This window comes from Scyliorhinus torazame, chromosome 1, assembly GCF_047496885.1.
Source record: "Scyliorhinus torazame isolate Kashiwa2021f chromosome 1, sScyTor2.1, whole genome shotgun sequence".
Taxonomy (NCBI): domain Eukaryota; kingdom Metazoa; phylum Chordata; class Chondrichthyes; order Carcharhiniformes; family Scyliorhinidae; genus Scyliorhinus; species Scyliorhinus torazame.
Window position 1 is genome coordinate 138,052,105 of NC_092707.1, and position 12,486 is coordinate 138,064,590.

Consider the following 12,486-nt stretch of genomic DNA (forward strand, 5'->3'; position numbering starts at 1 on the left):
CACAGTGTGATCTGGTATAAGTGGCAGATTTTTATTACTGTCCTCCAATTGAGAAGTTGTATTTTGTGCACAGCTTTTTTTTTCTTTTAAATTTAGAGTACTCCAATCAATTTTTTCCAATTAAGGGATAATTTAGGATGGGCAATTCACCTACGCTGCGCATCTTTGGGTTGTGGGTGTGGGACCCATGCAGACACTGGGAACTCCACATGGACAGTGAGTGACCCAGGGCCGGCATCGAACACGGGTCCTTGGCGTCGTGAGGCAGCAGTGTTCATCGCTGCGCCACCGTACCGCCCGTGTTTTGTAAACAGCTGTGAACAATGCATGATCAACCTTTTTAGAGGGGGGGGGGGCAGGACCAGACAGACCACCACCTGGTCCTACCCTACCTGCTTTCGCTTGCCACTGCAAAACATCAGAATTAATCAGGACTTATGGAAACTAAATATTTTGTTGCTTTTCGTGAGGTTGAGGGTTCTGGCCTGTTCTCTTGTATAATCTCAGCCATGGCATTGTGCATCAGTACCTTGCATTTTAAACCATACCGAGGATCCCGTGGCCTATACTTTGAGAACCACTGGAACTTGTAATGCTTTGGGGCACATGAAGAAGAAAGTCTTGAATTATTTATTTATTTATTTTTTTGTGCATGTTTTAGTGACGTTTACCTGTCATCAAGGGACCGACAGATCCTGGATTGGCATTTTGCCAACTTGGAATTTGCTAATGCAACACCCCTCTCCACCCTTTCATTGAAGCATTGGGACCAGGTGAATAGATATTTAATATACAGTGCACATTAAGCATTAACCATAACTAATGTACCATGGACTGGTGTATGAATCGGTTATCTCCAAAGTATATGTGTATACGTGCTATATAATCTTTATCCATTACAGTGACTACACATTGAACCACTCGTGTTTCCCTGAGTCAGATTGCTTCAAAACTGGTCTGAAGTCACTGGCTGCATTGAAATTAATTGAAGTCCCTCAGGGAAGTACATGGCTGCCCAGTGTCTGTGCTGTTGTTGAAAGGTTTATAACTTCGGGGAAGAACATTGCCTAGGACACTGGAGAACACTTTGAATTATGCATGAGATATTTTGCAATCTCCTGAACAGGCAGATTTAATAGAAATGACCAGTTAATGTTGATGTTTGTTCTCCATATCAGCAGTGGTCTTAATTCTGTATCCCACTGTTTCCCTTTTTTTCACCCAGCTATAAAACCCACACTTAAATGTTAACATGTTCTCTGCTTCAATTAAAAACTCTGATTTTGTGTTAATAACTACACAAATTCCTTTTTTGTCTTAAATAATCTTGCATCAATGTTCCCTCTAAGTCGACTCAGCAACCACTGGGAACCACATGTTTCTACCTCCTCTGATCCCTTCAGGATTTTGAACACCTCCATCAAATCACTACAAAATCTCTTCTAACAAAAACAATCCTAATTTTCCAAGTCTTCCTTTGCAATTGTTAATCAAAGTGCCGAGTGCCAATTTCTACCTAGTCCCAGCTAACTTGCTCCTCCTTTATCTCAACTGCCGTTTGTCTATGTTTTCCAACAAAATATGATCAGTAAGTTGTCACTGTGTCAGTTTTGATTTGATTATTCTCCTGTGGAGTGTCTCGGGGCTTTTTCTATATTTAAGGCATTGTATAAGTGCAAATTGTTGCTTCCTATTTAGGATGTGTATACTTGTGTACTCTTTGATATTAATTGCATGTGAAAATTTTGAATGGCTGATAAATAGGAGCAATCGGACGCTTGAAAGTTTAAGTTGCTGTTACTTGTGGATTGATTGAAATAAATAAAATGAAATGTTACAGCTCTCATGCTCACTTATGGTATTGTTTCCTTTTTGTTCTCGCTTCAGGATGATGACTTTGAATTCACAGGAAGTCACTTAACAGTACGAAATGGTTATTCTTGTGTTCCTGTGGCACTTGCAGAAGGTCTTGACATTAAATTAAATACGGCTGTTCGACAAGTCCGCTATACTGCCTCAGGTCAGCTGGTGTGAATTCGGTGTGTGTCAGTTAATTTGTGATACAAATTCTCATGTTGGAAACATTAGCATCCTATGGATTTACCATGATACATTTGAAGCTGGTAAAGTCATGAGACAGAAACTATATTGATTAAATTGTGTTTCAGATTATACTTCAATTTAATACCAGGGGTTGTAGGGGCAGCACAGCGGTGCAGTGGTTAACACAGCTGCCTACCGTGCTGAGGACCCGGGGTCGATCCCGACCCTGGTCACTGTCCGTTTGGAGTTTGCACATTCTCCCCGTGTTTGCGTTGGTCTCACCCCCACAACCCAAATGATGTGCTGGTAGGTGGATTGGCCACGCTAAATTGCCCCTTAATTGAAAAAAAAATAATTGGGTACTCTTAATAAAAAAAAAAAAATTAAAAAAAAAATTTTTTTTTTAATTCCAGGGGTTGTTCTTGTCTTTATTTGATTATTATGGATAGATGGTACACAATTTGAGATGCAAAATATCTAGATTCTGAATGTTGGGTGAGATGAAGTAAGGTGCGGGTAAGCTTGACTGGAGCATAAACATGAGCATAGATCTTGTGGGTCAAATCTTCTGTTTTTGTCCTGTGAATACTGTGGCTCGTTATTTCCTGGCTGGCCAGGTAAGGGCTTACCCGGCAATTGTCCAGAAGTGCTAACTTCCCCTGGAAAATTGCATTAGTCTGGGAACCATTCAACAAAATGATTTAAATCACTAACTTCGGGTGGTTCTGCCAGTTTTGCGCTCATAGTTACTCAAGCACTTGTAACTTCAGCTTCACTATTTTAAAGATCTAGACCCACATCCCATTCAGTTGCTTCAGACACTTCTCTCTAGCCTGTTATTTTCAATGGGACATTTAAACTCGCTGCTTTATGGCAGTGCAGTTTAAAAAAAAAAAGGAACATGCTCTCCTTCGCTCTGCTTTTATATTTTGCGCTGGAGTTGGGGATGCGCTTCATTGCCAGGTCTTTCCCCGCCTGAGTCAGGAAGGTCAGGCGAGACCGCGCTTAAGAATTTAAGTGCAGGTAAGTCAGTATGAAGTGGAAATCCACTGCTGATTGCCACTCCGAGGAATTTATGGCTCTGGCTCTATGTACTCCTCATGGAGAACTTGGTTTATGTCATTTAAAAAAAATATATGTATTCTAAAGCTTCCTCTGCTGACACCACCTTTTAAACCAGCTTTCAACAGAGTTCACTCAGGCTCTACTTGCAGCTGCAGCTTGTTAATTAGTAAATTGGATTAGGCCAGTTTACAGAGGCTAGATTCAGACAGTATAAAGGTGCGCCATCTTACAGTGCTGAGCAAGGTGCTCCTTTTATTTCATTTCCGACATTTGCTCAAAAGAGTGTGAAGGGAGCCGGGAATTTACAGAGAGTGCAGCTGACTGGGAGCAGAGTTCCAGTTGGTTCACAGGGCAGCTACATTCTGTAAGGTAAGAGTTGTTTGTTTGTTTTTGGGGGGCAAAAGCTATCTTTGTATCATTTAGTAGTATCACCAATTTTAGAGGGTTCACTTGAGAGAGTAGCAGCAGTATATATGTATATATATTTAAGGGCCTAACTGGTGTTTAATCATTTTTTTTCCTTTTGAATCTCTTTGGGAATTCAGATTCAGAGGGGATGGAAGCTAGGGCAGTTGCATGCTCCTCCTGTAGGATGTGGGTGGTGAGGGACACCACTGGTGTCCCCGCTGACTACAAAGTACACCCAACTCCAGCCCCTCAGTTAGAGCACTGGAGCTGGATGAACTTCGGATCATCTGGGAGGCAGAGAGGGATTTAGAGAGGAGCTACAGGGAGGTAGCCACACCCAAGGTGCAGGGCAAGAGTAGCTGAGTTACAGTCAGGGGAAGTAAAAGGAACAAGCAGATAGTGCAGGGATCCACCGTGGCCTTTGCCCTTCAAAACTAGTATACCGTTTTGGATGCTGTTGGGGGGGGGGGGGGGGGGGGGACCTACTGGGGGAAGGTCCTAGCGGTCAGGTCTCTGGCACTGAACCTGGCTCTGTGGCTCAGAAGAGAACGGGGAGAATAGAAAAGTTATAGTTATAGGAGACTTAATGGTTAGGGGAATGGATAGGAGATTCTGTGGCCGCGAACGAGACTCCTGGAAGGTACGTTGCCTCCCGGGTGCCAGAGTCGGGGATGTCTCGGATAGAGTCTACAGGATTCTTAAGGGGGAGGGGGAGCAACCAGAAGTCGTGGTGCACATAGGCACCAACGACATAGCTAAGAAAAGGTATGAGGATCTAAAAAGTGATTTTAGGGAGTTAGGTTGGAAGCTAAAGAACAGGACAAGCAGAGTACTAATCTCAGGATTGCTACCGGTGCCACGTGCAAGTGAGGCAAGGAACAGAGAGAGTGCAGCTGAACACGTGGCTACAGGGCTGGTGCAGGAGAGAGAGCTTCAGATATGTGGATCATTGGGATACCTTCTGGGGAAGGTGCGACCTGTACATGAACGACGGGTTGCATCTAAACTGGATGGGCACCAATATCCTGGGTGGGAGGTTTGCTAGAGCATTTCGGGAGGGTTTAAACTAGTTTGGCAGGGGGATGGGAACCAGAGCTATGGATCAGAGGATAGGGTAGCTGTTGAACAGGCAGAAACAGTATGCAGCAAGTCTGTGAGGAAGGATAGACAGTTGATAGGGCAAAGTTGCACTCAGTGGAATGGGTTAAAGTGTGTCTGTTTCAATGCAAGGAGTGCCAGGAATAAAGGAAATGAATTTAGAGCATGGATTAGTACTTGGAATTACAATATTGTGGCCTCTACGGAGACATGGATTTCACAGGGGCAGAATAGTTGTCAGATGTTCCGGGGTTTAGATGTTTTAAGAGGAATAGGGAGGGAGGTAAAAGAGGAAGGGGAGTGGCACTGTTAATTAGGGAGTGCATCACAGCTACAGAAAAAGAGGTAGTCGAGGAGGGTTTGTCTACTGAGTCAGTATGTGTGGAAGTCAAACAAGAAAGGAGCAGTCACTTTATTCAGAGTTTTCTGTAGACCCCCCAATAGCAGCAGAGAGATGGAGGAACAGATTGGTCGGCAGATCTTGGAAAGGTGCAGAAGTAACAGAGTTGTTGTCATGGGTGACTTCAACTTCCCTAATATTGACTGGAACCTCCTTGGTGCAAATGATTTGGATGGAACAGATTTTGTCAGGTGTGCACAGGAAGGATTCCTGACTCAATATGTATATAGGCCGACTAGGGGGGAGGGCATATTGGATTTGGTGCTTGGCAACGAACCAGGCCAGGTGTCAGATGTCTCGGTGGGAGAGCATTTTGGTGACTGACCACAATTCCTTAACCTTTACCGTAGTCTTGGCGAGGGATAGGAACAGACGTATGGAAAGGTATTTAATTGGGGGAAGGGGAAATTATACTGCTATTGGACAGGAGCTGAGGAGCATGAAGTGGGAACAGTTCTCGGGGAAATGCACAACAGTAATGTGCGGGTTGTTTAAGGAGCACTTGCTGCGAGTGCTGGATAGTTTTGTCCCACTAAGACGAGGAAGGAATGGTAAGGTAAGGTGAAGGAGCCTTGAGAAGTGGAGTTTCTTGTCAAGAGGAAGAAGAAAGCTTATGTAAGATTGAGGAAGCAAGGATCTGAATGGTGCTAGAGGGTTACAGGGTAGTCCGGAAGGAACTCAAAAATGGACTTAAGAGAACTAGAAGGGGGCATGAAAAAGCCCTGGCGGGAAGGATTAGGGAAAACCGCAAGGCATTCTACACATGTGAAAAATAAGAGGATGATCAGAGTGAGAATGGGGCCGATCAAGGATAGTGGAAGGAACTTGTGTCTAGAGTCGGAGGAGATAGGGGAGGCCCTAAATGAATATTTTGCTTCAGTATTCACTAGAGAGAGGGACCTTTGTTGCTCAAGAGAACAGCGTGAACCAGGTTCATAGACTCAAACAGGTTGATATTAAGAAGGAGGATGTGCTGTAAATTTTGAAAAGCAGCAGGATAGATAAGTCCCATGGTCCTGATGGGGTATTCCCAAGGTTACTACGGGAGGCGAGGGAGGAGATTGCTGCACCTTTGGCGATTATCTTTGCGTCCTCGCTCTCTACTGGAGTAGTACCGGATGATTGGAGGAAGGCGAATGTTGTTCCCCTGTTCAAGAAAGGGAATAGGGAAATCCCTGGGAATTACAGACCAGTCAGTCTTGCGTCTAGGGTGAGCAAAATATTGGAAAGGATTCTGAGAGATAGGATTTATGACTTTTTTTGATTAAAGATAGCATGGTTTTGTGAGGGGCAGGTCCTGTCTCACAAGCCTCATTGAATTCTTTGAGAATGTGACGAGACCATTGATGAAGGTCGGGCAGTGGATGTGTATATGGATTTCAGTAAGGCCTTTGTTAAGGTTTCCCATGGTAGGCTCATTCAGAAAGTTAGGGGGCATGGGATGCAGGGAAATTTGGTTGTCTGGATATAGAATTGGCTGGCCGAAAGAAGACAGCGAGTGGTAGTGGATGGAAAGTATTCTGCTTGGAAGTCGGTGACCAGTGGTGTCCCTTAGGGATCTGTTCTGGGACCTCTGCTCTTTGTGGTTTTTATAAATGACTTGGATGAGGAAGTGGAAGGGTGGGTTAGTAAGTTTGCTGATGACACAAAGGTTGGGGGAGTTATAGATGGTGTTGAGGGCTGTTGCAGGTTACAACAGGATATTGACAGGATGCAGAGCTGGGCTGAGAAGTGGCAGATGGAGTTCAACCTAGATAAATGTGAAGTGATTCATTTTGGAAGGTTGAATTTGATACAGGCTGAAAGGCAGGATTCTTGGAAGTGTGGAGGAACAGAGGGATCTTGGGGTCCACGTACATAGATCCCTCAAAGTTGCCACCCAGATTGATAGAGTTGTTAAGAAGGCGTATGGCTTTCATTAACAGGGGGATTGAGTTTAAGAGCCGCGAGGTTTTGCTGCAGCTTTATAAAACCCTGGCTAGACCACACTTGGAATATTGTGTCCAGTTCTGGTTGCCTCATTATAGGAAGGATGTGGATGCTGTGGAGAGGGTGCAAAGGAGATTTACCAGGATGCTGCCTGGACTGGAGGGCATGTCTTGTGAAGAAAGGTTGAGGGAGCTAGGGCTTTTCTCACTGGAGTGAAGAAGGAAGAGAGGTGACTTGATAGAGGTGCACACGGTGATGAGAGGCATGGATAGAGTGGATAGCCAGAGACTTTTACCCAGGGTGGAAATGGCTGTCACGAGGGGACATAATTTTAAGGTGATTGGAGGAAGGTAGAGGGGAGATGTCAGAAATAGTTTCTTTACACAGAGAGTGGTGGGTGCGTGGAATGCACTGCCAGCGGAGGTGGTGGAGTCAGAGTCATTAGGGACATTTAAGCGACTCTTGGACAGACACATGGACAACAGTAAATTGAAGGGGTGTTGGTTAGATTGAACTTAGATTAGGATAAATGATGGGCACAACATTGTGGGCCAAAGGGCCTGTACTGTGCTGTACTGTTCTATGTTCTCACACTATAATCATTTTTTAATTGTTCCTGATAGTTTGGGATGACTAAAAACTGAAATGTAACCTTTATAAAGGAAGTAGTCTTGGTTAATGCGTGCTGGATTAATTAATTTTTTAAAAAATTCCACTTAATGGCAATTTAGCATGGCCAATCCACCTACACTGCACATCTTTGGCTTGTGAGGGTGAGACCCACGCAGACACGGGGAGAATGTGCAAATTCCACACGGGCCGGGATCGGATCTGGGTCCTCAGTGCCGTGAGGTAGCAGTGCTCACCACTGCCACCATGCTGCCCAATGCTGCTGAATTTATCATAGAATTTACAGTGCAGAAGGAGGCCATTCAGCCCATCGAGTGCACCGGCTCTTGGAAAGAGCACCCTACCCAAAGTCAACACCTCCACCCTATCCCCATAACCCAGTAACCCCACCCAACACTAAGGGCAATTTATCATGGCCAATCCACCTAACATGCACATCTTTGGACTGTGGGAGGAAACCGGAGCACCCGGAGGAAACCCACGCATACACGGGGAGGATGTGCAGACTCCGCGCAGACAGTGACCCAAGCCAGAATCGAACCTGGGACCCTGGAGCTGTGAAGCAATTGTGCTATCCACAAAAGAGTGCTCTTTTGGAGGGTCTGTGCAGACTTGATGGGCCGACTGGCCTCCAAGGATTCTATGGATTCTAAGCAGTAAGTGCTCGCCAGCTATCAAAATTTCTCAAATAAATCTTGAAAGTACATGGTCTTTTACCATTTGAAACAGGACAGACTTCTACTTCACGGCTCCATCAGCCTTTTCAGTTGTCTGCATGTCCAGCTTCCAAAAAGTAAAATTTTAAACTTGTGCAACCATTTTGTTTATGGCATTTATTCCATCCATCGAGTCTGCACCGACTCATGAAAAGTGCTCATCCGAGTACTTTTTAATGGATGTGAGGCAACCCGCCTCTACCACCCTCCCAGGTAGTGCATTCCAGGCCATCACCACCCTCTGGGTAAAAAGCTTTTCCTTAAACGTCCTGTCCCTCACCTTGAACTTGTGTTCTTTAGTAACCGACCCTTCAGCTAAGGGAAACAGCTGCTCCCTATCCACCCTGTCCATGCCCCTCATTATCTTGTACACCTCAACCAGGTCACCCCTCCGTCTTCTCTGCTCAAGCGAAAACAACCCAAGCTTATCCACCGTGGGGAGCACTGTTGCTTCACAGTGCCAGGGTCCCATGTTCGATTCCCAGCTTGGGTCACTGTCTGTGCGGAGTCTGCAAGTTCTCCCCATGTCTGCATGGGTTTCCTCCCACAAGTCCTGAAAGACGTGCTTGTTGAGTAAATTGGACACCCCGAATATGGCTAAGGGACCAGGTTCCACGCACCATGTTAGACCCCAGGGATGGTACTGAACACCATCCTCCAAAACCATTTCCAGCTTCGGGCAGGACCAAAACCTATGCACATGGTTCGCAGGGCCCCTTTCACATTTCTCGCAGACATCCTCCACCCCTTCGAACAGCTGGCTCGTCCTAGGCTTTGTAAAGTGCGCCCTGTGTACTACCTTCAGCTGCATCAGCCCCAGCCTCGCACACAGCCTCCCCTGACAGCACCGCCTCCAGCAACGATGAGGCAGGTGGTATTGGGAAGTTTGGGAAGACCTTCCTCACCAAGTCCCACACCTGTATAAACCTGAAACTTTCACCTCTCGCCAACCCAAACTTCTCGCCCAACTCCTCCAAACAGGCAAATTGTCTTGCCAGAACAGATTCTTCCTTTCTTTCATCCCCCTTTCTTCCCATCCCTGGAACCTTTCGTCCATCCTCCCCGGCTCGAACCCATGGTTCCCGCTAATTGGCATCCCCCCCCCCCCCCCCCATTAATGTTCACTGCCTGTACCAGGTGCCCGCCAACGACAGAGGGAAATTGTCCCACCTCAGTGAATCAGCCTTCACCCTCCCCATCAAGTTAGGGAAATTAAAACTTCCGAAGTCCTACTCAATCCGGGGCCACCTGCACCCCTGATATCTAAAGTGAGACACCGCCAAATGAAATGGTAGCCCCTCCACCTCTGCTCCCAATCCCAGTGGAGATACCACAAAGTATTCACTTTTCCCTAAATTCAATGTACACCCTAGAAACGTCCCAAATGTCTGAAGCAACCCCATTATGTTACCGAACGAAGAACTCCGCTCCGAAATATACATCAGCATTTCGGGACACCCCATGCTCCACCAGCCCCTCCCTCGCTATCCCCTTCCACAACCCTGAGCTCCTCAGCACAATGGCCAAGGGCTGTATGGCCAATGCAAACAGAAGTGGGGATATGGGGCATGCCTGCCTCGTACTCCGGGGTAACGCAAAATATCCTGAGTTCATACTATTTCTGCGCACGCTCGCCATCGGCTCCCTATATAACAGCTGCACCCACGCCACAAACTTCAGCCCAATCCCAAATAGTAATAATCTTTATTGTCACAAGTAGGCTTACATTAACACTGCAATGAAGTTACTGTGAAAAGCTCCTAGTCGCCATGCTCTGGTACCTGTTCGGGTACTCAGGGAGAATTCAGAATGTCCAATTCACCTAACACCACGTCTTTTGGGACTTATGGGAGGAAACCAGAGCACCTGGAGGAAACACGTGCAGACTTCACACAGGCAGTGACCCATGCCAGGAATCGAACCTGGGACCTTGGCGCTGTGAAGCAACAGTGCTAGGTGCTGTGAAGCAACAGTGCTAACCACTGTGCTACCGTGCTGCCCATCCAATACCTCCATCAAATAACTCCACTCCAGCCGACCAAACACCTCCTCCCCATCCAATGCCACCACCACCTCTGTCTCCCTTTCCTCTGCCAGAGAAAACATCACATTCAACAGCCTCCTTGCATTTGAGGACAACTGTCTTCCCTTTCAGGTCCGCCCCAGCAAGCTTGGGGCAAGCCCAAAACATGTGGGTGTGGTTGATCGGGCCCCTCTGGCACCGTTCACATTTGTCCTCCACCTCCGGGAAGAACCTACTCATTCGGGTTCTGGTGAGGTTCGCTCTGTGCACCACTTTGAGCTGCATTAGGCTTAGCCTTGCGCAGGAGGAGGTGGAGTTCACCCTGCTCAGTGCTTCGCTCCAGAGTCCCCATCCTACCTCTGTCCCCAGTTCATCCTCCCATTTTTGTCCGGTCCTGTCCAGTGGTGTTCGAGCTCTGTCCAGTAGCTGTCCGTATATTTTTCCACATAGCCCCCCCTTCTCGCTGCTTGTGCCTATCAGGTCCTCTAGTAGTGTGCTTTCTGGGGCACCGGGGTACCCTACTGTCTCTTTGCGGAGGAAGTGCTTTATTTGGAAGTGTCTTAATTCCTGTCTTGTTGCTAATTTCCACTTCCTCATCAGTTTGTCCAGTGTCGCCAGTCTGCGCCCTACGTAGAAGTCCCCAACCGTCAGTGTGCCCCCATCCCGTCTCCATCTTTTGAAGGTGGTATCTAGCATGGCTGGGGGGAATCTGTGATTGCTGCAGATGGGGCCATAAGGGCCATTTTGGTTATCCCGAAGTGCTGTCTCAACTGGGTCCACGTTCTCAGCGTGGCCGCTACCACTGGGCTCGTTGTGTATCTTGTTGAGGAGGATGGGAGTGCTGCTGCAGCCAGGGCCTGGAGGGTTGTTCCTTTATAGGATGCCTCCTCCATTTGTACCCGTCCCCTCACTTTTTCTGCCGTGGCTGCCCAGTGGTAGTATTGTAGGTTCGGTACAGCCAGGCCCCCTCTGACTTTCCCTCTTTGCAGTGTCAGTTTGGGAATTTTAAGGTTCTTGCCCCCCCCCCCCCCCCCCCCCCACACACACAAACGCCATGATTAGCCTGTCCACGTTTTGGAAAAAGGCCTTGGGGGATGAAGGTCGGGATGGATCTAAACAGGAAGAGGAACCTTGGCAGTAGGTTCATCTTGATCGCCTGCACTCTTCCTGCCAAGGAGAGTGGGAGTGAGCCCCACCGTTGAAGGTCCTTTCTTACTTCCTCCACCAGGCTGGTCAGGTTCCACTTGTGGATCTGTGTCCAGTCTCTGGCTATCTGGATCCCCAGGTAACGGAATCTGCTCTGGGCTGTTTTGAGCGGGAGCCCCCTCAGCTCTGTCCCTCCCCCTTTTGGGTTCACGGGGAATGTCTCTCTTTTGCCCAGGTTAAGTTTGTAGCCCGAGAAGGTTCCAAAGTCTTTCAGTATTTGCAGTATTGCCTTCAGTCCCTCTTGTGGCTTCGAGACAGAGGAGCAGGTCATCTGCATAGAGTGAGACTCTGCTCTCTGTCTCCTCTCCGGATTCCCTTCCAGCTTTTTGCATCCTGCAGGGCTATCGCCAGGGGTTTGATTGCTAGCGCGAACAAGAGTGGGGACAGGGGGCAGCCCTGTCTTCCTCTCTGCAGCTGGAAGTATTCGGAGCTGGTGGTGTTAGTTCGGACACTCGCTTTGGGAGTGTTGTACAGGGGCCTCACCCAGGCGGTGAATCCTGCTCCTAGCCCAAACCGTTCCAGTACCTCGAGGAGGTAGCTCCATTCGACTCTGCAAAGGCCTTTTCTGCGTCCAGGGAGACGATCACCTCTGGTGTTCTCTCCCCAGGGGAGGGTCATTATCACATTCAGCAGCCGCCTGATGTTCGCTGTGAGCTGCCTACCCTTGACAAAGCCCGTTTGGTCCTCTAATACCACCTCTGGTACGCAGCCCTCCAGCCTTTTGGCCAGGACCTTTGCGAGTACTTTCGCATCCACGTTCAGCAGTGAAATGGGTCTGTATGATCCACACTCCGTCAGGTCTTTATCTTTTTTGGGTATCAGTGAAATTGTGGCCTGCCAGGGGTGCCCCCTGCCAGTGAGTCCGCGGACATGTCCTTTAGGTGTGGGGCCAGGACTGGTGCAGATTTTTTGTAGAAGTCCGTCGGGACCCGGTGCCTTCCCCGCCTGCATGGAGCTGATGCTCTCCA

At 47.7% G+C, this 12,486-nt stretch overlaps 1 protein-coding gene across 6 annotated transcripts in view; it reads left to right on the plus strand.

The window, feature by feature from the left end:
* The window catches only part of kdm1a (lysine (K)-specific demethylase 1a), a 118,791-nt gene that overhangs the window by 45,704 nt on the left and 60,601 nt on the right, over positions 1-12,486 (plus strand). For all 6 annotated transcript variants that reach the window (XM_072500905.1, XM_072500906.1, XM_072500901.1 and 3 more), the window contains exons 15-16: positions 662-773; positions 1,888-2,020. In XM_072500905.1, the coding sequence (XP_072357006.1) occupies positions 662-773; positions 1,888-2,020 (245 nt within the window). The remainder of the gene's footprint in view (positions 1-661; positions 774-1,887; positions 2,021-12,486) is intronic.